The sequence below is a fragment of the Trachemys scripta genome, chromosome 6, assembly GCF_013100865.1.
Source record: "Trachemys scripta elegans isolate TJP31775 chromosome 6, CAS_Tse_1.0, whole genome shotgun sequence".
NCBI classification, from domain to species: domain Eukaryota; kingdom Metazoa; phylum Chordata; order Testudines; family Emydidae; genus Trachemys; species Trachemys scripta.
Window position 1 is genome coordinate 21483517 of NC_048303.1, and position 25857 is coordinate 21509373.

The 25857-nt window shown below is 39.6% G+C and overlaps 1 protein-coding gene across 1 annotated transcript; it reads right to left on the reverse strand.

The window, feature by feature from the left end:
* Positions 1 to 25567, reverse strand: AMACR (alpha-methylacyl-CoA racemase; the record flags this gene model as incomplete). The annotated part of the gene is given in 4 exon segments (XM_034774367.1): positions 1 to 824; positions 16551 to 16737; positions 23465 to 23625; positions 25424 to 25567. Coding segments are annotated over 4 exon segments (902 nt in total), but the record flags the coding sequence as incomplete, so codon positions are not given.
* Positions 25568 to 25857: the final 290 nt, after the last annotated feature.

Sequence of the window (25857 nt, forward strand, 5' to 3'; positions counted from 1 at the left end):
TCTTTATGAAGTATAACAGTATTTTATAAAAATCATTGCCTTCAGCTAATTATAACATATATTAAAAACACAAGGATTAAAACAACCACACATTTCCTATAATACACTTATTGAAGGAAACATTAAAAATTACGTAAACCATTATAACAAGCAAATATTGCAGATCTTTTCAAAACAAACACCCCCCGGACAAAATTTCAAAGGTAACATTCGGTAGGCATTCTAATCCAATTAGGAATACAGTTTGTACATTTAGTCCTCAATTAATGTATTAATTTAACAGTGACACCTACCCCTCTACCCCCAGCCCTGAAAAAGTGGTGCTACATTAACATTTCTTCATGTAATTCCAACTTTAATGCATAAAATCATATGGGGACAGTCTGAAACTTTTCTGATTTGCATAGCTAGATATTATAAATTTGCTTTTGGCTTATTGAATTCAATTACTTTTTCAGAGTGAAGTTTAGCAATCTCTTCCTTGGTAAAGCCAAATTCTAGAAGTATCTCTTCTGTGTGTTCTCCTATAAAAGGATCCCTTCTGGGAGATGGAGTAGCTGGAGTCCTTGAAAGAAGAGGAGATGGTCTAGGACTTATCTCTTCCTGATCATTCTTGATAAAAGAACCACGCTCTTTGTTATGCTGGTGTAAGGCAACTTCATCCAAAGATAAAACAGGCGTCACACAGGCATCTGTGCCATCAAAGATCCTGCACCATTCTGCCTGTGTCTTCTTGGAAAATAAAGCTGCAAACATTTTCTTCATTTCAGGCCAGTCAGAGAAACTCAGCTGACTGGGAAGTTTATCTAAATCTAACCCCAGTCCTAAAAGGATAAAAACAAAGTTGGAATTAGACGTATTGTACTTTAGGCACACTAATACAAATAGAGTAAATGCTTTTTCTGCAGCCCATAGCTCACCCTGCTTCTCAAGCACATTTATTGCAGGCACCTGAGACAGCATAATGGTCATAGCACATTAGGCTTCAGTTACAAGTGGTTTCAAAATTGATTACAGGGCACACAATTTGAAAAAGGAAAGGAAAAACCACCATCCCTGGTTCTTGCCATTATATTAAAGTGCATCAGATATAGGCTTATAAAGACAGCACACACTGGGTACAGAGCTAAGAGCTATATACTTTTGACTTTATAGCTCTGAAACAGAGGAAAAAATAATGTAGAAAAGATAGGGATAGAGACCTTATTGCCTAATAGACCTTCTCAATCTCTATCATTTGTACTGTGACACCTTTAACAAAAAAGAAATAAAAACAACTTTTTTAAAAATAAAACCTTACTGGAAAATGCAGCAAAAATGTGGAGATCCCCTATCACTTTACTTTCATGCTGTATCACTTTCCCCCATTTCTTTGCCTCCTAAGAGCTTGTCTACACTTGAAACACTACAGTGGCACTACTGCAGCTGTCCAGCAGATGGAAGAATTCTTCCATCAACCTAGCGTTGTCTACCAGGAGTGTGGGGGGGGAGGGTGTCAATTTGACTACACTACTTGTGGTGTGGATTCTTCACACCTGTGAGTGATTTAGCTGGGTCAATCTAACTTTTCAGTGTAGACATGGCTTTAGATTGCAAGCACTAGACTCCATATCTTCTTGCATGTCTGAAAAGCACCAGATTGCACCATACAAATAAGAAAATCACACAAATCACAATTTTTTGCCCATAATGTTTTCCTGCATCTAATGTTATAGCAATGAATAGTCCCAAAGGCTGCTTATGAGTAGCAACCCCCTTCCTCGTCCCCTGTTCCTGTTCGACTGAGCAGGGAGAACCTCACAACAAAGGACGGGCACCACCAAGCTTTGCTAAAAGCCTATTAAGCATGCTCAGAAGGGACTTTTCAATCACTTATAACTAAAGCTAGGCAAAAAAAGAGAATCCCTTTCCGCAACAAATTTTGAATTTTTTTTATTTCATCCCAAATTTGTCAAAAACCACCATTTTTTTTTTCACAGAAAGGGATTCAAAGCAAAATTCTGTTTCAGAAGAAGCCACCCTCCAAGAAGGCTCATATGTCAATTCCACATGTGCCTGGGCTCTTTGACTCTCAAACCCCAGAACAAGAAGGCAAGAAGAGCACCCAGGTGCTCTGCCTCTCAGTCCTTGGAGCTTGCCCCCACCCCCCCCAAAAAAATTACGTCAATTTCACAGGCGGAAAGTGAAATTGACAAGAGCCTTCCAGGCAGGCAGCCAGAGAGCAGTCATTTCAATTTTCCCCATGGAAACTGAAAATTTCAGCAACACTGCAAAAAGAACAATTTTTACTTCGGGACATATTCTAGTTAAAAAAATTTCAGCCAGACCTACTTATAACCATAATCCAATCACTCTACTCCCTCCACTCAAAACGTGAAGATGTATGTACTTCCAGACAAGCATAATTTACTCTCAAATTCCTGCCATTTGTGAGATATATGAGTAAACTAGCAATTTTTTAGGAATACCTGTTGAGTTTTCTTTTAGAATATAGAAACAAAAAAAACATATCCTTTCAGCGGAGACCAAGCCTGGAAAATTCCAGAACTAGGAGAGAATTTTTTAGAAAGTTATGAGTGTGACAATACACTATAAATGAAACTATTTTTGCTACTTAACTTTAACTGCTAAGCAAACATCGTAATATATACATACACTCACAAGAAAGGTCTAACTATGAAAATGATAAATTAAATGACATTTAAAAGAGGCACTTCTATATATAACAAGTAAGGCTTCAATTTAATTTGAGTCTGCTAAGGAATCTCTTTTCCAAATGCTTTCAAACAGGAAAAGATGCGAAAAGAGAAGATATTTTTTCTTCTACCATGCCCAATTACCAGTAGTACTTTTCCCTCCCCCTAACCTGAACTCTTTGGTTCAATCTCTCTCCTTCCATTGCTAAGGAAACTGATCATTCATTGTGTAATCTTGCCTACGCTTCAGCACACTTCCACTATCTTAGCTAGATCAGGATCAACATTTAGAACATGAAATGGAGGAGGATCACTCAAGCTACTGCTACAATTACCACTGGGAAAGCAACAGAGTCCTGTGGCACCTTTAAGACTAACAGATGTATTGGAGCATAAGCTTTCGTGGGTGAATGCCCACTTTGTCAGATGCAGGCATTCACCCACGAAAGTTTATGCTCCAATACATCTGTTAGTCTTAAAGGTGCCACAGGACTCTCTGTTGCATTTTACAGATCCAGATTAACACAGCTACCCCTCTGATACTTGACACCACACTGGGAAAGTGCTTTCTTGCAGGAACAAAGGCACAATTCAATTAAATGATTATTCTGTAGGATTTCCCTGCATAGGCAAACTGTAAAAAGTAGGAAGGCATGAGCTAGAGTAGGATTCCAATGCCCAATTTAACCCCTTGATGTATACTTCAAGAGATTCCCTAGGAAGTTTACTTTAAAAGATATATAATAGCAAAATACCAATGAAGTATTTGAGACAAATTAACAAAAATAAGCAGGAGTTGAAAAATTTGACATCTATTTGAAATTTGACACCTACCTGACACCTATTAGCTAGGGATGAAATCTAAGAGTGAGATGGAAAAAAACAGGGGGTGAGGAAACCTCCTCAACCAAGCTTCAGGTGCAATGCTCTGGTGAGAAGCCCAGTCCCCATTTACCATCACCTCAGGTTCTGAGTAAGGAGGGGACAACTAGGATTCTTACCAGGGTGCTGTTTCTGGAACATGGTTGGACCTCCATCTTTCACACCAGATCTAGGCTACTAGATGACTGATTAAATAAAGATCCTTCCACTTTAGTTGCAGGAAGGGAGAAAGAGCTTTCTTTATCTTTGCCACAGCTTCCTGGCTGCTGCAAGGGTAAAAGAGCCTTTTTTACCCTACCCCTCTTGTGGCATCTCCTGGCTGCTGCAAGGCAGAGGGGATGGGAAAAGAAAAAGTCTCCACCATCCCGTCCCTCCACATTATTTTGGGATCTTCCTCCCATGTGACTAATTCCAGTGCCTGCCTCTGTGGTGCCCCATAGCTTCCCCAGAAATATTAATGTTTTGCTGCTGCCCATAAGGTTCTGAATAGCAGCTGTGAAAAGGAATAAAAATGAGTAAAATCTTGTTAGTATCACTCTGCTGCTGCTTGGAAACCATACTGAAGCTGTGTATCTGCAGACTCAGAAATACACCTTTCATTTGGGCTTTTCCTGCAAGTTCCATGTAACCACTGACTGAATTAATCATTGGGCTAATATCTACTCTTCATAATACAATCAACCCCAAAGAAAGATAAAACCAACTTATATTAGTTTAGCATCCTCAATTGAATTAAAATTTCTAGCTACCTATCAGCGACACAATAGAATTAATTTTGTAAGGATCGTATTATTAAGCCTGATTCAAAATACATTGCTAAAATCAAAACACATTGTACTACGTGGATACTCCGTTCTATAAGAGCTAGCAGAGGAGTTCAATTCTACCTCAACATAAAAAATCAAGTCAAATGATAACGTGTGTATGTAATTCTGTTTCAATACTTGAAATCTTATCAACTTGAAATATTGTTTTATCATTAAGGCATTTAGCTGTGTGTGCTTAAATTCTATAATTTATTTTGGCTTAATGCAGTCAATCCATCCTGAACAGAGCTATATCATTATCTGATTACACATCATCTTTAAGTATAACTGTGTAAATGAAAATTAGCAGAATTTACCCTAAAGAAATACAACAGCACACATCCTAGAATTTAGTATTACGCATTCATTTTCCAAGAACCACTGCAGACTTCAACTTTTAAATAAATATGAGCTCATAGCCTTTAAGTACTACAGATTTTCATTTTCCAGTCTGGACTATTTGTGGTGTAGACAGACATGATCATAACAAGGGGAATGTAATCAACAGGGAAACAATTTATACAATATAGCATGCTTCAGGATACCACAGAATGTCCAACTCGATCAGAACATAATCAAAATTCAAAATGTTTTATATATAGCATATCTGGTATAGCAATTAGGAATTGTTTTCAGTTTATTGGGTTATGATTTTAATCTAGTTGTATTTGCTTAGAAAAGGTCAGTAATTTACAGTAGAACAGCTTTAAACACAGTGGTTTTCTTCCACTCCCAGGGAAAGAAAAATAGTTTCCCCTGTATACTTTTTGCTGTAAAGATGTGTGTGTAATTCAATGAATTACTGCAATATATTATAAAAAATTATATTTCTACAGATTCTTAGAAAAGTAACGCTGAAAGTGGAGTCCCACTTAAAGTCAGATGAAAATATAAAATATTGAGCAAAGATAAAATTAATGAAAACCCACTGGCCTGTCAGATCTCAATTACTGCTATGTTACACTAGTATTTCTGTGAGGGTATTTAAAAGGACATTTAAGGAACATTAACAGTTTTTTTTAAACTGCTAATTTTGTTTTCAAAACATGGTGCTGCTACATACAGCTGATCTGAAGCTACACTGCCATCACACGACTGAACGAAACAACAGGCCAGAGCTTTCTTAAATTTGCACGATTGTAGCCACACATAAAATGTGTGGCACTACAATTAATATAGAACTATATAACCAATTCTCACAAATAATTAAATCTGTCAAAAACTCAAAAGCAGCAGCACATTTTACAGTGTTCACTACAATAAGCATTCATTGTTTTTTCTCCTCCTCCACCCCAAAGTCTCAGATAATGAGTCTCTCAAATTACAGTATTTTATAACTGGAGAAGAGACTTTGTGAGCAAGAATGTCAGAAGGTGAGTGCTGTAATGCCCACATTTGCATGCTTAGTTTGTACACCTCTACCCCGATATAACGTGGCCTGATAGAACGCAAATACGGATATAACGCGGTAAAGCAGCGCTCTGGGGGGTGGGGCTGCGCACTCCGGTGGATCAAAGCAAGTTCGATATAACACGGTTTCACCTATAACGCGGTAAGATTTTTTGGCTCCCGAGGACAGCGTCATATCAAGGTAGATGTGTATATGCAATTATCATGATTACACATGAATGTAAGCAGCTATATATCCAAATTCTTATTTGCATTAAACAATTGCAGTCTGCATACAATAACAATTACAGGTGCAGTGAAAGCAGGACTCCTTGGGGCTCTAGGAGGGAGGTAGAGGACTGTTTTTATTATAAAATGATTAAAAAAAATCAAACTTTACACATTCACAATAATTCTTCCTTCCTTCAAAACAATTCCCCACAATTTCATAGCTTATTGTTGAGACTTTCAGTGTAAATGAAGTGCCACAGTGAAGCTCGTTTAATTAGCAAAAGACAAATTAATTTGTCACCAAAATCTTATACTTGACTTCAAATAAAAGCTGAAACTCTACATAATTCAAGCTGTATAACGTGTAATCAGAAAACCATTTGCTCAACTTGTAGATTTTTTAAAATAGCAAACCTGCAACTAATGCGGTATGATCAAAAATTTTAAATAGCACGTGTAAATCTACTGTAACTTTCATTATCCCAAATAGGACATAATTATAGAAATCCTCTATACATATAAGGACTATAACCCCAAGTTTTTAAGGTGCCTTCTAAGTTGTTTTTATAAAATTCATGCACAGTGTGGGCTGACTCCCTAAAACAGTGAGACTGAGAGGGGCATGCAGCACTTTAGAGCCTGTTTCTGCTCTCTCTAGTGACAATCTAGATTCATAGACTCCAAGGCCAGAAGATACCAATGTGATCATCTCGTCTGACCTCCTGTATAACACAGGCCACAGAACTTTCCCATCTAGAGCAATTCCAAGTTAGTCATTGGAGTCAGACCAGCATAAAACTGATGAGAAAACAGAATCAGGCACTTAATTCCCTCCCTCCCCCCACTTAAATTTGAAATAATGTTCTGCATGTTCATGTTCAGGGCCACCGAGAGTGGGTTTGGGCCCTGGTGAAAAAAAAATTTCGGCCCCCCCAGCAAGGGCGGACCGGCTAAAAATCTTTACATGGGATTTGTATTGATGTGGAAAAAAAAAAAAAAAAAAAATATGCCCTGCCTGGTATACAAATGAAACATGGAATAGGAAAAGAAAACATTTATTCTTAAAGAACATATAAAAAAATTTAAAGAACATTTTAAAAAAAACTTTAATATAACAGATGTGATTTTAATTTAACAAAAAACAAATATGTCCTGCCTGGTATACAAATGAAAGACAAAAACATATGCAACATAGTCGGGCCCTGAGCCTCCTTCCGGACCCCGGTAATTTGTACCGTTTTTCCCCCCCCCCCCCAATCGGCCCTGCCCATGTTAGTCTGGCTACCGGACAGCAAAGCACATATTGCCAAAAGCTGACAAAAATCCGTCAGAACAAGAACAGTTTGCAGATCACCTGCAAGATGTTCTGCCTTCTTTTTAAGACCAAATATTTGACTAAAAATTAATCTAATGATGCAATCTTATTCATCAGGTCTGTCATTTCCCATTAAAATGACAGCAATTCTACATGTGTATTGACTGAAAGAACTATTAGCCAAATTAAAATGAATGAAATTGAAAGAACCCCAAAACGTGTACAAGATCAACAAATAATCAGTCATTAGCATGGTATATAACATCTATATGTCAAAGATAGGAATTACTAACAAGATGCCAAACTCATTATAACATGCATTTTGATTGTATTTTAAAGTCAAACGACTTTAACTAAAATATTGTATCACTGTTTACAATATAACCCAGGCTTGAAAAATCCATTAGCTAATGGCAAGTAGAAAGTGTTCCCTGGTGAGCATGGGCACCTACAGGCATCAATTTCTGCAGAACATAACATTTTTAATTGTTATTTATTTATTCATTTATGATGTGTCCTTTTACTGTTAAAAAGCAAACTTTCCACCACAGTGTTATGTTCCTAAGGCTTGTAGGAGATTGCAGAGCACTTTATGTACATAGCAATGTCCTTTTTATCCTCCTGAAAGAGCTCAATGAAACTTTCACAGAGATACTCTGCAACCCTCTCCAGAAGGTTTCAAGGGATGGCTGCCTTCTTTCTTCCACCACCGTAGGACACTTTCCCACACCACTCCACAATGAGTTCATCTGGCATCACTACAGTAAACAAACTAGCAGCATATGGGTACAGACAACTCCGGAACACCAGTAAGAGCTGAGCTCTCAGTGCCTCAAGAGTGAGATCCTGAACTAACCCCCACTTGTGAAAAATAGTTCCAATATTCAGTGCCAATGCCCTATATGCACACCATGGAATAGGGACTGAAATTTTATTGTTTCATGCAACATAAAATCCTTCCCCGCACTAATGGGCCATGCTCCCTATACCTGGGCTGGAGAGCAAAGCTGTACAGAGGTATCCCAAAGCTAAAATATCAATAAGCTTCCTGAGCCGGGGAGCAAGTGGTAGACTGAGTCCCCCAGAATCATTATTGGCATTTCAATATCACTAATGATAATCTGCCGATGCGGACAGAATATCTCTACTTGCAGCTTTCTGACTAGTTCTGTGTTCTTAAAGATGCAAGCACCATGCAGCTTCTCTGACCCACATATTGATATCAGTGAAGCATTCCTGGTGACCCCCCCAACACTTGCATAACCACAGTAAAGTAGCCCTTTCTGTTGATGTACTCTATGGCAAGGTGGGCTGGTGCCAAAATAGGGAAGTGCATGCCCTTTATTGCCCCGTGGATTTTGAGAACCTTACTGCTACAAATCCATCCCCTATGTCCTGCGCACTGCCAAGAGTTACAGTCCTGCAAAGCAGGAGACAGTTAATACACACTTGTATGACAACAGCCCCCACTGTGGATTTTCCAACTCCAAAATGATTTTGCACTGACTAGTAGCAATCCAGCATTGCAAGCTTCCAGAGTGCAATCATTACGCACTTCTCCACTGTCAATGCAGCTCTCATTCTGGTGTCCCTGCGCTGGAGGGCTGGGATGAGCTTGGCACAGAGATCCAGGCATGCGGCCTTTCGCATCCAAAAGTTCTGCAGCCAGTACTTGTCATCCCAAATCTGTATTACAATGCGATCCCACCAGTCAGTGCTCATTTCTTGGGTCCAGAAGCAGCACGCCATCATCTGCAGCTGCTCTGTGAACGCCACCAACAACCTTGAATTGTTTTCCACTATGTCCCTCAGCAAACTGTCCTTGAAGAAATCATCATATCCCCTGTAGTTGCGGTACTTCCTAAAGTCTGCAAATACAGGAGAATTGTGTGTCCTGTATTTGCAACGTTCATGACAATAGTGCAGTATTCTGTATGCTCCATGCATCAGTCAGAGATGGCAGACACTGAAAAGTGCCACACAGGCTTGTGGGATTTTTTTAAAAAGACACAAAAATTATGAGTTGAACGACATTATGGGATGCTGGGAGCTTGACCCCTAGTCCCCAGAGATTCCTGGAAGAGTCATTTTTACCTCATCAACATTGCAAAAACTTTCCCAAAAGGCACTGTTCCAGACAGAAGAACAGGGGCGGCTCCAGGCACCAGCGCACCAAGAGCATGCCTGGGGCAGCAAGCCGCGGAGGGCGGCCTGCCAGTCGCCATGAGGGCGGCAGTAAGGCTGTCTTCAGCGGCATGCCTGCAGGAGGTCCACCGGTCCCGCGGTTTTGGCAGCAATTCGGCGGCGGGTATGCCGAAGGCGTGGGACCGGTGGACCTCCCGCAGGCATGCTGCCGAATCTGCATTACCAGTGAACCACCCGCTGGCATGCCGCCGATGGCTGCCTGACTGCCGTGCTTGGGGCGGCAAAATACATAGAACTGCCCCTGCAGAGGAACATGGCATGTTGGGAATACCTACCCATAGTGCACCGCACTTTGCATTGACACAAGCCTTCCTGTAAGTATGCATAGCGCCAGAACAAGCAGTCAAGTACACCAGTGCCTGAGCAATGTACAAACCTGGCAGCTGTACACCAACATAACTTGTTTCAACCAAAAACTGTAGTGTAAACACGCTCTATGCAATTCTTGGAAGCAACAGAAAAAATAGGACGTTTGTTCTAACCTCAGAGTTAAATTTTGTTAAAAAATAAACTAAACATGGTTAATTAGGACGTTGGAATACTGGAATAAAATTTGGGTGCCTAAAATTAAGCATCCGAATCAATATTTAACGACCTAAGAGGTCTAATTTTCAGAGGTGCTTAGCAACCCCTGCCAACAACACAAAATCAAAAAAAAAAAATTACTAAAACTAGATCCATTGTTTGGAAAGTCAGAGAAAGTTAGAATTTCAGCACCGCACCTCAAAGCATATTGCCCATATCAATTACAAGGGAAACGTTCTTTTAAAAGAAAGATAAAATAGAAACATCTGGAAATGTTTTGCTTTCATTGCTAAGGGGAGAAGTCATGGTCTAGCAATTAAAGCATCAGCTGTGAGTCAGAAATCTGAATTCTAATCCCAGATGTCTCTCTTTTCTCTGTGCCGCAGATTCCCTATCTGCAAAACAGATATAATATTCACCTCTTAGAGTAGAGGTGAGCATTAATTCACATGGCTGTAAAGTGCTTTGAGATCCGCAGAACAGAGGCAGTAATTCAAAGCAGTGGTACTATTCATAGGCCTCTAACTAACCAAAAAATAGTTTCTTGGAGCTTGCAAGCCCTGAAAGGTCACATATGCCAGCTACCCAGTGAGCTAATCTATTCATGCCCACACTCCTGTAGTAGGAAGTTGCACAGCTAGAGGGGACTGGAGGATTCTCTTATAAATAGGCTTGGCAGGATTTGGTTTAAATCCACAGATATTGGTAAACAATTTCAGCTGCCACACTGAAATCAATGAAAAAAAATTCATCAGTAACAGATGGAGAGAGCGCGGCCTCTGTAGAACTAATGAATGAAATTGTTTTTAATTGTTCACTTTATTAATGTAACTTCATAAGTAAAGTTTTATGAATGAAACAATATTCATTCATAAAACCGGTTACCCCAATAACTAGCTAATTAACAATTAAGATGCTTGTTAAGAGCCATAGCTGTTCAGTCAGCTGCCTTTGTAAGTTTCACTATCAATCCAATTCATGCTTAAATCACTGAGACTTGCACTGTTTCAGTATTGTAACTTCTGTTCACCATTTATTACACTTGCCTACAGTGTAACTTCTGTTCACTGTTTGCCATCCATTATACTTGTCTATATTGTAACTTCTGTTCACTGTTTGCCATATTGTAATTCAAACCCCATTTTAAAACGCTTACTCCATTTTGTAAGGGCTTGCTGCAACCTTCATTTTTGCAAACCCTGCTGTAATCTTATTAGTTTAGTTTAAATGTGTGAATGAGGTATGTATGGATGATGGAATCAACCTCCAGCCCCAGCCTGTCCTGATTAAATAGAGTTCAAACACCAACAGCTGAAGATGCAGACAAGAGCCCTAACAAAGTAAGAAGAATCCACCCTAAAAAGACAAGGTACAATAAAAGGAAGATCAAAGCCCGGTCCAAGGCTGAAAGTCATGTCTGCAATTGACGGGTGATCAATCACCAAACCAGAAGGCAGCGTCACACAGCAAGACCTATAGTCTCTGGATTCAAACTAAAGCCTACAAAAAGAATGGGTGAGATGGAAAACTTTGGAGGAGGGTAACATTCTGCTGCCAACATGGAAGGGCATCGGTGCATGCCCAACAGAGACCCAGCTCGTCCTTGTGCCCGGCTTTCCTGGCCAGTTAGCCGCCACAAGCTACGAACCCAAGCTGCAAACTCAAGCCACAGACTCAAGCAGGACTGGTAACTATGCAGCAGCTGCAGAACATCTGATGGAAGTGTGTGTGTGTGTGTGTGTGTGTGAATGTGTGTGTGTGTGTATAGGTATTCGGTATAATGTGTGTATAAGGATTAAGATATTAGTCATAAATCAAATTGTTATCATAATAAATGTGGCATCTTTATCTTGTCCCCTTTAATAAGATCCTGCTAGTTTTTATTGGTATAACACCTCTCCTGCACTTTTTTTGTGCAGAGATCTGGTGTCAGCAGCCCCACAGCTGTACAAGGAGCCCTCTACAGCCCTGTAGTCAAGGATCCACTCACTCACTAACTAGGAGTGAGGGGGCCCTCCCCAGACTGGAGCCATTCAACAGTGGTGTAGCCTCCCCTGTGGACATGGGCTCCTCCTCCTCACAGTCCTGGCTGGGAGTCTCTGCTCTGCCCCACTAGGATGGCAGCTTTCCCCGCACCTGGTGCCTGCCGTGATAAAGTGTCATTGGACCTGCAGCAATGCAGTGAGCCCGCTGCAGCCCCTGCTCGCTCACTCTCTGCCCAGGAGTGTGGAAAGGCAGCCCCCAGGCTGGAGCTGTTCAGCAGTGAGGTGATCTCCCTCACAACACAGGGCTCGTCCTCCTCGTTGTGGTCCCAACAGGATCAGGACCATGCGGTTGGCCATGAGGCCAGGCAAGGATCAATCAGAGGAAATAAACAATCATGTGGCAAAGGCCTACAGTAGCCGCCAAGCAGATCTTATTAATTAACACAACAGTGCAAATTTCAGGAAAAGCATGAATGCAATTACATTTGTTGTTGGGGCTTAAATATGTGTGTACAATAAGGACGAGCAAGTTTTTTTTTTTTTATGACCCATTACAGACATAAAACAACACTCTAGAATAACACTGCAGTGAATATCCTAACACCAAACTCAAACTGGTGAAGATGTCTGGAAAGGGATATGAGGACATTTTACTCTGTCAAGTTTGTAGAACAGAAATCTCTGAAAAGTTAAATTGTATTGCTGAACATCTGAACTGTATGTCTCATTTGAAATTAAAAGAAAGTCAAGCAATGGTAGGCCAGGCTTCAATAGAAGTGTGTTTGGGAAGATTGAGACAAAATATGGAAGAAGTTACAGATTTTCTACATGATCTCGTATGTGCATTGTGCTTGGAGGCAATTCCAAGGAATGCTGTCCATGGTTCCAGCTTTATATTATACAAAGTATGCACAAGTATGCACCAGCATGCACTCACCCAGTACATCATCCGTTGGAAGAAAAACACCTGCCCAAAGTTTTCACTCACTAACAAACTGTAAATAAGGATCTTTTGAGTGGTGAGAAATTGTCTTTAGACACTGATGAAACCACAGAGCTTTTGGGATGGCCAGCAATGAACGTCCTTGCAGTATACTTCAGTGACAAAAACATGCAATGTGGAGGTAATTTCAATTAGGATTCAAGATGTGTTGCAAGACTACAGCCAAATGTGGGAAATCTGTATGTCACTCAACAGTGACTCCCCAATGTACATCCAGCTCTCAGTAAAGGACTTGAAAGAAATGTATCCTTATCTGCTGCACATACCATGTATTGCTCATCTTTTGCATACAGCCATTAAGCATGCAATCTAAACTGGATTTGTTCCAAAATGTCAACAAATCTGTAGTACAGTTTCCAGCGATATTTAAACATGCTAACAGGCCAAGGCAAGTGGTTTTTTAAAGTCTGTACAAGCAACAGCATGAGCCCATCAGGTTTGCCTGTTTCCCCTCATGTTGTACCATCATGCTGGTTTGCCTGGCTTGAGGGAGCAAAATGTATTTATATACATTGGGACAGTGTGACAAACTCATTAAAGAAGAAGATGCAATCATCGCAAAGAAGGCAATGAAACTATGTTGGATGGCTGAAGATGATGGAAACCAGCAAGAACTGTATTGCAAATTCTTTTTCTTTATATATTTTTGGGAAAAAGCCACAGGGTTCATTTGCAAATAGAAACAAATGTACCCTGGTTACATCACATTGATACCCTGCTTTACGGCAATTTCAAAGTTGCTGCTGTTGTATGTAATGCCTTAAAAGAAGTGAACTTTGAGTCAATGAGACCCAAAAGGAAATTCTTTTAATCTGCAATGCATGCTTTTGCATCAGAATTTCAAAATAAACTGAAGGCAACCATATCCTGCCACCTACCAGATGGACTCTCTGGATTAAGATCTCTTCTTGCCAACTGTAAAGTGTTTGATCCATTTGTCAAGGCTGAGATGTCATACAATTTTAGCAACTACAAAAATATTATGTATATTTTCCATTGTAAGGCAGAAGAGTTCAACCACAATTTTGACTTGTACATGGCACGTGAAGTGCTCTGGGATGACAGCATAACAGCAATTGAATACCGAAGAAGTGAAACCCAGTCCCTGCCTGTCATGCCCAGCGTGGCATTACATGCACTAGCAGCATCAGTAACTTAAGTGTCCATGGTAAGATTGTCCAGTCTGTTCAGAAAAGTTCAAAATAAACACTTCCATGAATCTCTCTGAAGACCAGCTCAATGTTTTTTTACTACAATGATGACATGAGTTGAAATTTGTAAAGCTTTCAAAAATCTGGTATCATCTGCTGACTCTAGCAAAAGACATAATAGGCATTCTAGTGCCTTTAACAAATGGCCCATACTTAATTTATTTTTTGTTCAAACCACCTAACTGTGGGAACAGAAGACTATGGGCAAAGTTCTGTGATTCAGACTTCTGAATTAGTCTTGTTACAAAAATAAAGCTTTAACTCTTTGAATCTCAACATCTACTGTCATTAAATAATATCTGACTCTCCGTTAATTTCCCACAGCTGTGAAAATTCAAATAGATAATAGAAAAAATGCTTTAAAATGGGTATAATCTATCAAAATTCAGAAAAAAAAATAAAAATTGAATTCTGCCAAGCCTACTCATGAATGAGCTTACAATCTCTGTCCTGCTTCCCTGTCCTAGGTCCAGTTTCTTTTCTCTACTGAAACTACAGAACCTGTTCAAGTTAGTGGAGTACTACAAGTGAAGTACCTTTTGTACACAGCCCCATTTATTTCTGCTGCTCAAATCATTGTGAGTTGGTAGACCAAAAATGTTTGGAATACATAATAGGGCCTGTCAATTATACAAAAGAAGCCATCACAGAGTTAGGAATGAAGGATTCTCCCATCACTGGTTGCTGGACAGGGGCAATATGTCCCTCTGATCCATCATCGCTGTTTGTTTATGGGGAGAGGACAAAAGGAGAAGGAAAATCTTCATCCCAATAGGACCAGTCTCTTAGTTCTGTCTGAATGTGGAGATGTTGCTGTCTGGCTGTATGACCCCTTGTAACATTTCTAGGGAATAACCATCTGCTTGAGATAGGACCTAAAGAGCCACACTGAGTATGCCTCAGTCATCCCCTTTGCTTTTGATGGGGTTATTCCTTATTTATACTGATGTGAGTGGAATCAGGCCCAGAGGCTCCATCCCAGAGAAGAGGGCAGGTTGCGAGAGGGAATTTCATAAGGCGGCACTCAGCATTACGTAGCTATTTCCCAAGAGAAGTGTCTCTTCTGAACATGGCAGAGATGCTGCAATTACAAAGGCTGGGAAACTTATGAAAGGCCAGCAGCAATGGAGGGAAATTTTGGGTTTGTTATACAAAACGAATAAAAGGATTGTCCTGGATTATATAAGGCTGTCACACTCCAACTGGGATCCCAGCTGCACTCAAATTAATTATACTTAACACTCTATTCAAAAACAGGCTTACAGCAGTCAAAACAATGAATAAAAACTATTCTTTCAAAATAAAAAGGGTGCAGTATGTTTATCACTGTGCATAACATAGCAGAGCTTTATTATACTCCGATATTTAGACATTTGCCTTATGCACCTCCTATCTTGGTGTTTCTTCTACTTGCAAAACAAAACTGAAATTAGATAAAACTGAAAGCAGATTCTTGCACAGTTCATAACCTGAATATTGGAAATGGAACATAAATCCCAAATCTTCCTGTGTAAAGTGTACATAACTTCAATTCTAAAGGAGTCCCAGTCTTCTGACAAGAGAGAATGGAAAGGTCTATCACTGGGGATGGGGGCAAGATGTGGGAAGCAAGGAGCACATCAGGTTTTAAGTGCAAGAGGAAAGTCTAGTGAAGTCTAGTGTTAAACATCTTTTATTAGTTTGTTACTTTACCTATCATGGATTTTTAGAAAAACTTGCATATAGTATTTGCAAGACAGATTAATAGCATGACAATCTGATGTCGGACATTACAAAGCTTTATGAAATTTGGCAGTAAAAGTTACTTTACAATAGCCAACTTGTTTTTAAAAATCCAATTTAACCTAAAAAGTCAAATGCTATTACGAACTATCTACACTGCAAGTGCATTTTAAAATAGTTTAATTAATTTATTTGAAAAATTGAAAGATATTTTTTAATTTGCAGTCTAGCCTAAAACCTTGCATTCCACCCACAATGAGTTTTTGAAGCAGATTTATAATCCTTTGAGAATAGTGGTTTACAAAGAAATTGTTCAGTATTCAGTCACAAAACAACACAGTAGCACATCTCCAGAAGAAAATCTGTAATTAAAAATATCTATTTAAAGAAGACCTACTCATCCAAATGTTACAAAAAATAGTTTATTGAAACTGGTTTCAAAAGGTCTCTTGCCTGTACAAAAAAAACAAACATAATGGATTTCATGGAACAAATATCAAATGATAATGACTTCATTTCATTCAACCACTTTTGGCTGAGGAAAGGCACATGTATGAACCAACTGCTGAAAGTTACTTACCCTTTACTAGCTGCTCATAGAATTGGGGCTCAATGGCACCAACTGCCATGAATTTCCCATCTAGGGTCTTGTAGGTCTCATAAAAAGGTGATCCGCTGTCCAGCAAGTTCTCCCCCCGAAGTCTATTCCAAAGGCCTAAATTTTGTGATTTCCACAGGAAAGAACTTAGATATGCTGCTCCTTCTACCTTAAAGATTTATTTAAAAACAAAAATAAGAACAAAAACAAATTCAGAGTTACTAGTGAAATCGCTGGCAATTCCACACAAACAAGTATTCATAAATTTACAATTAAGGTTAGGATTTTGAATTGTAATATTCTCATAAGAGCAATCTTGCCTTTAAAATAATGTGTGTGATTTTTTTTAAGTTTAAATGGAGTAATAAGGAGCCCTGAAAGATAATAAGACATATTAATATACTGAACAGATGAAGTTTCTTATTTTATCAAGCTCCTAGTGGTTCAAATAGCAAAGAAATGAGTTGTAAGGTAACAGGCCAACCTCAGTGGCTCTACAGGACAGTGAGTGCCTCAGCACTTAACTGGCTGAGATAAGACTGCTTGCAGAAAATAAGAAGGAAGTCAAAAGAGAAACACCTCTCTCTAGTTCTCAGTACGCAGAAAACTGAGATGCACATAGAGATCACTGTGTTAACCTGACTATTCTCCCACAGCTCTCTCTAATCTATGGAGCTCCCTGTTCTCACCGGCGAGCACACTTTAGGAACCCTACAGGGTAGCAGAGATGGTGAGGATGTTGACATATGGGTGTAGAGCTCCGAGCACTGATTACGGGAAACCAAAAGGTATGTTTGGCTTTGAGCATATTAAACTTATGTAAGAGGTATCCTAAAAGAAATGGAAAGGTATCAAGGGACCTTGATGGAAAGGTATCATAGGAGTATGCCCTGTACCTTTAAGAGCAGAACACATGATAGAGGAACTGGGATAGAGAAAACCCAAGCAGTCTGAAGTCGGGTTCAACAGGTATGTAGCTAGGAGCACCTGGGTCTCCTTTGTCTTACATAATTCTGTTTTAGTTCTAGTAAAGCCTTACTTCTAAGAGTCTAGACTATACCTTCTTCTTATGAATCCACAAACAACACATGGTATCAGAGTGAGGTAGAAGAAAGGACAAAGAAGAGAGGACTGTGGTGAAGGAGTCACCTCGGAGATAAACAAACTAAAAATCCCCAAAGAATTGAAACTCTCAGGTAATGCAGCAGACTCCTGGTTGAGATTCAAATAGAGATTATATATATATGCATGCATGCAAGCAAGCAGCTAGCTTTGGTGGGAAAGAAAACCAGCAGAAAATAGCAATCTTCTTAAACACTGCAGGACCTGAGGCACAGGAGTTGAAGGCGTGCATTAGATCAGGCCAAGAGAGTGAGTTATGGCCCAACTACCTAAAAAGAGTAAACATTTGAAAGGTACATATTTTATGTCAGAAGACAAAAGGAAGGAGAATTTGAAGAATTTCTAACAGAGCGGAAGCTAATGAGCCAAACTTGCAACTGTGGATTAACAGATTCAGTTATAAGTAAGGCTGCGAGTTTGTCACGGAGGTCACAGATTCTGTGACTTTCCGTGACCTCTGTGACTTCTGCACAGCCGGTGAGCATGGCCCTGCACCAGTCGCACCAACTGCTGCTGGGGCAGTCTCAGGCCACCGCCCCTCTCCCATAGCACCAGAGTTTGGGTGACGGAGGGGGCAGGCGCAGGGGCATGGAACGGGGTGAAGCAAGCTCTGCTGGGTGGCGCTTACCTGTGGGGCTCCCTGGAAGCGGCGACATCCCCCTTGCTCAGCTCCTAGGTGGAGGCATGACCAGGCAGCGCTGTGTGCTGCCTCTGCCTGCAGGCACCACTCCCGCAGCTCCCATTGGCTGCGGTTCCTGGCCAATGGGAGCTGCGAAGCTTGCACTCTGGGTGGAGGCAGCATGCAGCGTGGCCTGGCCACGTCTCCGCCTAGTTGCTGAGCGAGGGGGATGTCACCGCTTCTGGGGAGGCACGCAGCCAGGTAGGGAGCCTGCCAGCCCCACCAGCCCCCCACCCCTCCGAGCACCAGTGGGGGTCCCAGTCCACACACCCCCACACAGCACCGGTGGTGCCCTCAGGCTGCCCCCTCCCACCAGATTTAGTCAGGGGTGTATAGTAGAAGTCATGGACAGGTCACGGGACGTGAATTTTTGTTTACTGCCCGTGACCTGTCCGTGACTTTTACTAAAAATACCCGTGACTAAAACAAAGCCTTAGTTATAAGGGATCAAAGTGTAATTAGAATCATAGATCCAAAGCTGCAAAAAAGGCTATAGGAAGATCTGACTCTCACTTTGGATAAAGCAGTAAGACTGTGTCAGGCAGCTGATATTACTCTGAATAAAATAAAAAAAATGGAAGGAAAACAGGCCACTGTCACTCTGAATATAGTAACAAGAGAGAGAAAAAACTGGCAAGCAGTCACTCAGTACAGAGCAAAAAAACAGAAGCATGAAAAAAATAAAGCACAAGAATTTGCAAGGGGCAGCTTCAAGGACTGCACAAGATGTGGACACAAACACAGGCCTCAACGATGCCCAGCTTTTAGTAAGCGCTGTAATATTTGTAAGAAATATAATCATTTTACCTATGTCTGCAGTCAGGATCAACAACTGCAGAAGAGGAAGCAAAGCGTGCATGCTGATGCCATAATCCAGGATGAGAGCAAAAACAGCAGCACAGAAGAGTTCTATCTAGAAACTGTATCTGAAGAGGAAGGAACAGATGAATGGATAATTTCTTTAGAGACTAATGGGACTCTAAAAGGCTGGTCCACACTAAGCCCCCAATTCGAACTAAGATACGCAACTTCAGCTATGTGAATAACGTAGCTGAAGTCAAAGTATCTTAGTTCGAACTTAAAGGTACTTACCGCGGGTCCACTCGTGGCAGGCAGGCTCCCCCGTCGACTCCGCCTACTCCTCTCGCGGAGTAGGATTACCGGCGTCGACGGCGAGCACTTCTGGGATCGATTTATCGCATCTAGACAAAACGCGAGAAATCGATCCCAGAAGGTTGATTGCTTGCCGCCGAACCAGCGGGTAAGTATAGATGTACCCCAAATAACCTACAAATTGGACACTGGCACTCAGGTAATTGTTTTTTCAGATATTAGCGTTAAAAGGTTAAAGAAAAAAACAGGGAACATGGCAACTAACAGGTTAAACCGAAAGCTTATAATAGGGAACTCTTTCCTACTAGATGTACATGAGTACTAGAAGTGAAGGTAAAAGATCAAAAAGAACTGATATCCTTTGTAACTGTTAAAAGAAATAAAGCATCTTTAGCGGGTTTAAAGACATGCCAAGCCCTTGGGCTGATCCAAAGAGTGCATATGGTGGAGGAGATAAAGGACAGAGGAACAGTATCAGGATGTTTTTGAGGGCATAGGAAAATTTGCAACTGAATATAGAATTGAACTGCCAGAACCAAATTGTCCTATCATACAAGCCCCTAGAAATATTCCTCTAAGTATGAGGAAAAGAATCTCAAAAGAAGACCATGATCATTTAGTAACAAACAATGTAATTCAAAGAGCCTACAGAATAGGTGCACTCACTAGCAAATAGTAGGGGGGGGGGAAAAAGAATGGAACACTGAGATTATGCCTGGATCCTAAGGAAGCATAATAACTATATCAAAAGAGAACACTTTCAGTTATATATCAGGGAAGACATTTGGGGGGATATGGCTGGTACAAAGTATTTTATTATATTAGATGCATAATCCTGGCAGATTCCCTTAGATGAGAAGAGATCCAAATTATGTACTTTTATTACACCATATGGAAGATATCGCTTTCGCAGATTCCTGTTTTGTCTAAAATCTGCTTCAGAAATCTTTCATAGAACTGTGCAGCAAATATTTGAGGAAACTGAAGGCACAAAAGTCATACAGATGACATTTTCTTCTGGGGCAACACAACAGAGGAACATAATTACAGGTTAGAGAAAACAATGGACAGGACTAGAGCAATAGGTCTAAAGCTTTCTTCTGGGGCAACACAACAGAGGAACATAATTACAGGTTAGAGAAAACAATGGACAGGACTAGAGCAATAGGTCTAAAGCTTTCTTCTGGGGCAACACAACAGAGGAACATAGGTCTAAAGCTAAGCAAATAAAAATGTAAATTCAGGCTCAGAGACATAACCTATTTAGGAAAAAAGTTAACTTTATTGATCCTAGCAGAACACAAGCTATAACAAATATGCCACACCCAGAAAAGAAGAAGAAAGTACAGGGATTCACAGGAACTGTTAATTTTGTTGGTAAATTTATACCTAATTTGGCTGCACAAACCAGCAACCTCCATGCACTCACGCAAAAGAACAGTCAATGGACAAGGGCAGCTAAACTGGACAAAGAGTTTGGCAACCTGAAACAACTGATTCAGAAATCCCCTATGCTAAGGTATTTTGACCACAGGAGACTGACCAATTTGTCCACTGATGCCTCCAAAGAAGGCATAGGGGCAACATGACTACAAAAATATGACTACCATTGGAGACCAGTGGTAAATTCATCCAGGGCTCTTACAGAAGAAGAATGCCACTATGCCCAAACTGAAAAGAAACTTTAGCCCTAATGCATGGTTGTAAAATATTCCATGTGTTCATTTATGGAAGACCAATTGCTGCAGAAACAGACCATAAGCCTCTGATATCAATTGCAAAGAAGGGGTTAGTTGACACTCCTCCCACAGTATGATGACTGTTTTTCCAGCTCCAACTGTATGATTTAACAATTGTATATATACCAGGAAAAAAGTTGGTGGTAGTGAACACATTGTCCAGAACATTTGATAAAACTGTAGTAGAAAGAGAGGTGGAGTCAGACATAGTGCATGTCAACCTGATTAAAAAAAATAATTTTCTTGTCTCAGAAAGGAAGTGGAATGAATTTGCTGAGGCTACAGCTAATGATGAGTCTTTACAGAGGTAATTAAAGCTATTTCCACAGGGTGGCCAGGACATTACATACCAAGTCCATATTTCCAGTTCAAAGCAGAACTGTCTGTTACTCTTAGCATATTGTTTACAGGAAACAGAATAGTAGTGCCCAAGATATAAAAAGCTGACAAGCTCACAAGAATACATGAAGGACAAATGGGCATGGAGAAATGTAAACGCAGAGCCAGAGAGATACTTTATCGGCTATAATGAGATATTCATTTGTAAATGAATAAAAAAAATAAAAATGTATTAAACATGTCAAAAATACCAAACTAAACAGAGAAAAGAACCTATGTTGATAAACAATGAACAGTTAAGGGCATAGTCTAAAGTTAGTGTGGATTTATTTACATATGTAGCTAAAGACTATGTTTTGATTTTGGATTATTATTCTGATTAACTAGAGATTGTTATATTAGAAACTAGTACATCAGAATATGTTTTAATGCACATAAAATCCATATTGTCCAGGCATGGAATCCCTGATAATGGTCAGCACTTTGATGGACGTGAATTTAAAACATTTTCTTGAGGGTATGGGTTTAAGTACATAACTTCAAATCCTAGGTATTCTCAATCCAGTAGTTTTGTAGAGAACAGTGTGAAAGTTGTTAAATGACTTTTGAAAAAGGCCACTTGGCAGGAAGTTGAGAACAACTTGACAAAGGCAAACTAATCTATGAAAGACTGAAATGCTATGAAAAGTCATTGTGGGGACATGGGAGGAGGTTAAAAAACAATTTCCTCCTTAAGAAAATCCCGCCACTTGAAAGAGTTCTTATTGTGATGCAAATGTCTGTATAACAACATAAGTAATGGGCCCATTAAACAAAAGTAGGTTAAAATGAAGTGACAGTTCAAATATTGATAGGTTGTGGTATTAGATAGGTTTAAAAAAGAAAAATCTCTTTCCATGAGTCAGAGTTGGAAGTGGAACCAGACTCATGTGTCTCAGCTTATTATTTAACTGACTTTGCTGCTGATGATGATGTATGTGTTGCACCAGCACTTTCCTATGTAATGTCTGTTCAAGTGAATGGAACATAATGAAACATCCAAATGACACTACCAATTGCAGTACAATATTTTTAAGAAAGGTCAAGTTTTAAACCTAAAGTGTACTGTGTTCCTTTTTAAAAAAGGAAAAAATTAATTTGAAAACACTATAATGGAGGGACCAATTGTGGCTCCATGGCTAAGGTTATCTTCTGTAAGGGGATTAAAGTGGGACATACATTTTTGTTTTTTCTCTCCTTTCAGTGAGAAATTTCAGTGTTCATTTTTAAGTCCTCTGAATTTTCTATGTAGATTTTGTTTGATTTCTTTTCATAATTTTTTTTAAAATAAAGTGTTTGAAACTGATCTGTTGTTGAAATTCATCTGACTTGTTCTTTGTTTTTATTAACTGATATATTTTCAAAAGAAATTGTCTGTCTAAACAAAAATTGGCAGACAGATAAAACTTCGATAGATTTGGTGCAACAAGCAGACTTTTTTAAAAGTAATTTTAAAGATTAAGGGTCATTTTTTGCCATTATGCATCATTTTGGATGCATGTGAGGCATAAAATCTTCGCCTCATATACCACCTTCCAACACATCAAACTATCACATCATACATCTTCAAATAATCTCATTGGGAGGAGGTAGTTTGTTAAAAGGTGTGTCAGACACTGGCATTCATGGGGCAGAGGTAAGGTTGTGGTCCATTTTCTGTGGTGTAAAGGAGTTAGGGCAGTGGCAAGGTGTGATAAGACATTTGCCTGTGGGTGAAGGAGCAAAGCTGTCCCATTAGGTGGCTTAACTTTTCATTTCCCTAACTCCCAGCGCTATGCCTTACCAACAACTTCATCCTTTTTCCCTTTTGTAGAGTTAGAGTTTAAAAACAGAAAACTAAAAATAAACAGATTTCAAAAACTTACCATACTTGCATCAACGACCTGCCCTTTGCCAGATTTTGTACGTTCATAGAGGGCCATAATTATACCCATTGCACACATGACACCTCCACCAGCAAAATCAGCCAGAAGATTTACTGGTGCATAAGGATTTTCATCTTTTCTACCAAGTTTCGACAGCACACCTGAAAAACAGTGCAAAAAACAACAGATATTTAATCATAAAGTGTATGAACATTAATGTTAGAAAAATGAAAACTAAAGTTTCTTCAATTTATAAACCTTAACCAAGGTAACTATGGAATCCCCTACACGCCAAGAGAATCCTCAGCTAGCGGTTTAAGACAACATTATGGCCCCTTTACACTGCAGCAGTGACAAAAAAAGGGCTGAAGCAGAGCCGAGGATCTGACCATTGTTTTTATTTGGGAGGGGGCTTCTAGATTGCTAGCCCTCTTTGCTCCGCTAAACAGCCCCCTTACCTTCATTTTGCTCTCTAGTTTCCCCCACAACCAATCTCTTCCCCCTTAGGGTGACCAGATGTCCCGATTTTATAGGGACAGTCCTGATTTTTGGATCTTTTTCTTATATAGGTTCCTTTTACCCCCCACCCCGTCCCGATTTTTCACACTTGCTGTCTGGTCACCCTATTCCCCCTCCTCCTGCCAATGGGGCAATGTGGAGTTTATCAGCCCTGCAGCAGAGCCACATTCCTCCTAAGCAGCATACAAATTCAATGCATCCTAAAACACTGCCTGGCACTGATGAATTGTTTAGGTAACTCACACACCAATGTGTGTTTTCTAAAGTGCACACAAGCTGACACATGGTGTTAAGAACTCCGTTGAGCTTAGGATGCACGCAGAAAGCTTTTCAATAACTAAAATCTGCCATTCAACAGTGTCATAAGCACCAGTAGGTGAACATATTAAATCTAATTTGGACTTTCCAGGACGAGTCATTTTTGGGCTACAGCAAACCAAAAACCATAAGGAAAATTTCCAAGACATGAGATGACCTCATTTTCTGAGCAGTCACACCTCCCAAATGCCTTGTCTAATTTGCCTTAAACTTGGCAGAAATAATCTATCTGGCATGCCTGTGACATTTCAGGCAGATTGGTTTTATTTTAGAAAATAGACAGTTTGCCAAAAACTAGGATTATCATTTACTTTGGGATGTTCTGGCAAAAGCAGTTTGAGAAATACTAAGGATCACATAAGAAGCGTACTGCTAGATCTGTAAACATTCCATATACCTGTCTGATATTTTTGCCAACAAACTCTGATAAAACTTGATTTGTGGAAAAAAGAGTTAATTGGTGCAAAAACATAGTTTACATTTTCTAATTCAAAGGACCCCCCCAAAAAGTGTGTAAAGATACAGGTGTTGCTGGCTGAGGTTTTCTTCTTGCAAAAGGCTGTCCAAGTTACAGTAATAGCTGCCAAGAACCACACAAAATGGTACTGATTAAACTGGATTTAGGAAGAAGAAAATTATTTTAGCAGGCAGTGTGGATTTTGTTCCACGGTCCAGCAATCCTGAAGTCAATAACATCACTTTGTTAGCTACTTTCCTCTGGGCTGGCATTCAACATAAGGATATATACAGCACTCAGGCAAGACAGAGCTCACAAAGGGCCTGAATCCTGCAGCTTTCACTTACTTCAATAATCCAATCTCACACAAGTAAACCTATTGATTTGTAGTTTCATGGGACTAACCATGCAACGATTGCCCAGGTGAGTAAAGGTTGTGGGATTAGGCCCAAAATGAAAAGATAAAACTAAAGACTATCATGAAAATTATATTTACCTTTAAAAAAAAAGAAAAAAACTTTATCTAGGTTTTTCTTCTTTTATACTCTTTTACTAGAAGAAGACAACACTCAGGTAATTTAAACCATGTACACAAAGTACCTGCTAATACAATTCTTAATTAAAGCAAAAATAAAGTTAATCTAATAGGAATGTTAACAGCTTACCTGACAAAGCCAAATAATTGATGTCATGACCTGCAGACTTTGCATATCTTCCTGACTGGCCAAATCCAGTAAGTCTAGCATAGATAAGTTTTGGATTTTCCTGTAGAAGGACCTTTGGACCAAGACCAAGTTTTTCCATGACACCTTAACAGTAAAATAAAATGTTTAATCCCAATCCAAATTTTTGCTTTTAATCTAGATTCAAAACAAACTTGATTTGAAATAAAAAAACTGTAAAATGTATTAATCATTATGAACTTGAATTACAACTAACATGCTGATTAAGTTAAAAAAAAGCCTCAAGTACAATAGCCATATTAAAACATGAACTGCTAATATTTTACAAATTAATAATGTACTAAATTTAATTTTATATGCTGAATGCACCAAACATAAATTTAGTGTAAAAGTAGTTTAAATGCACTTTGTTTCTC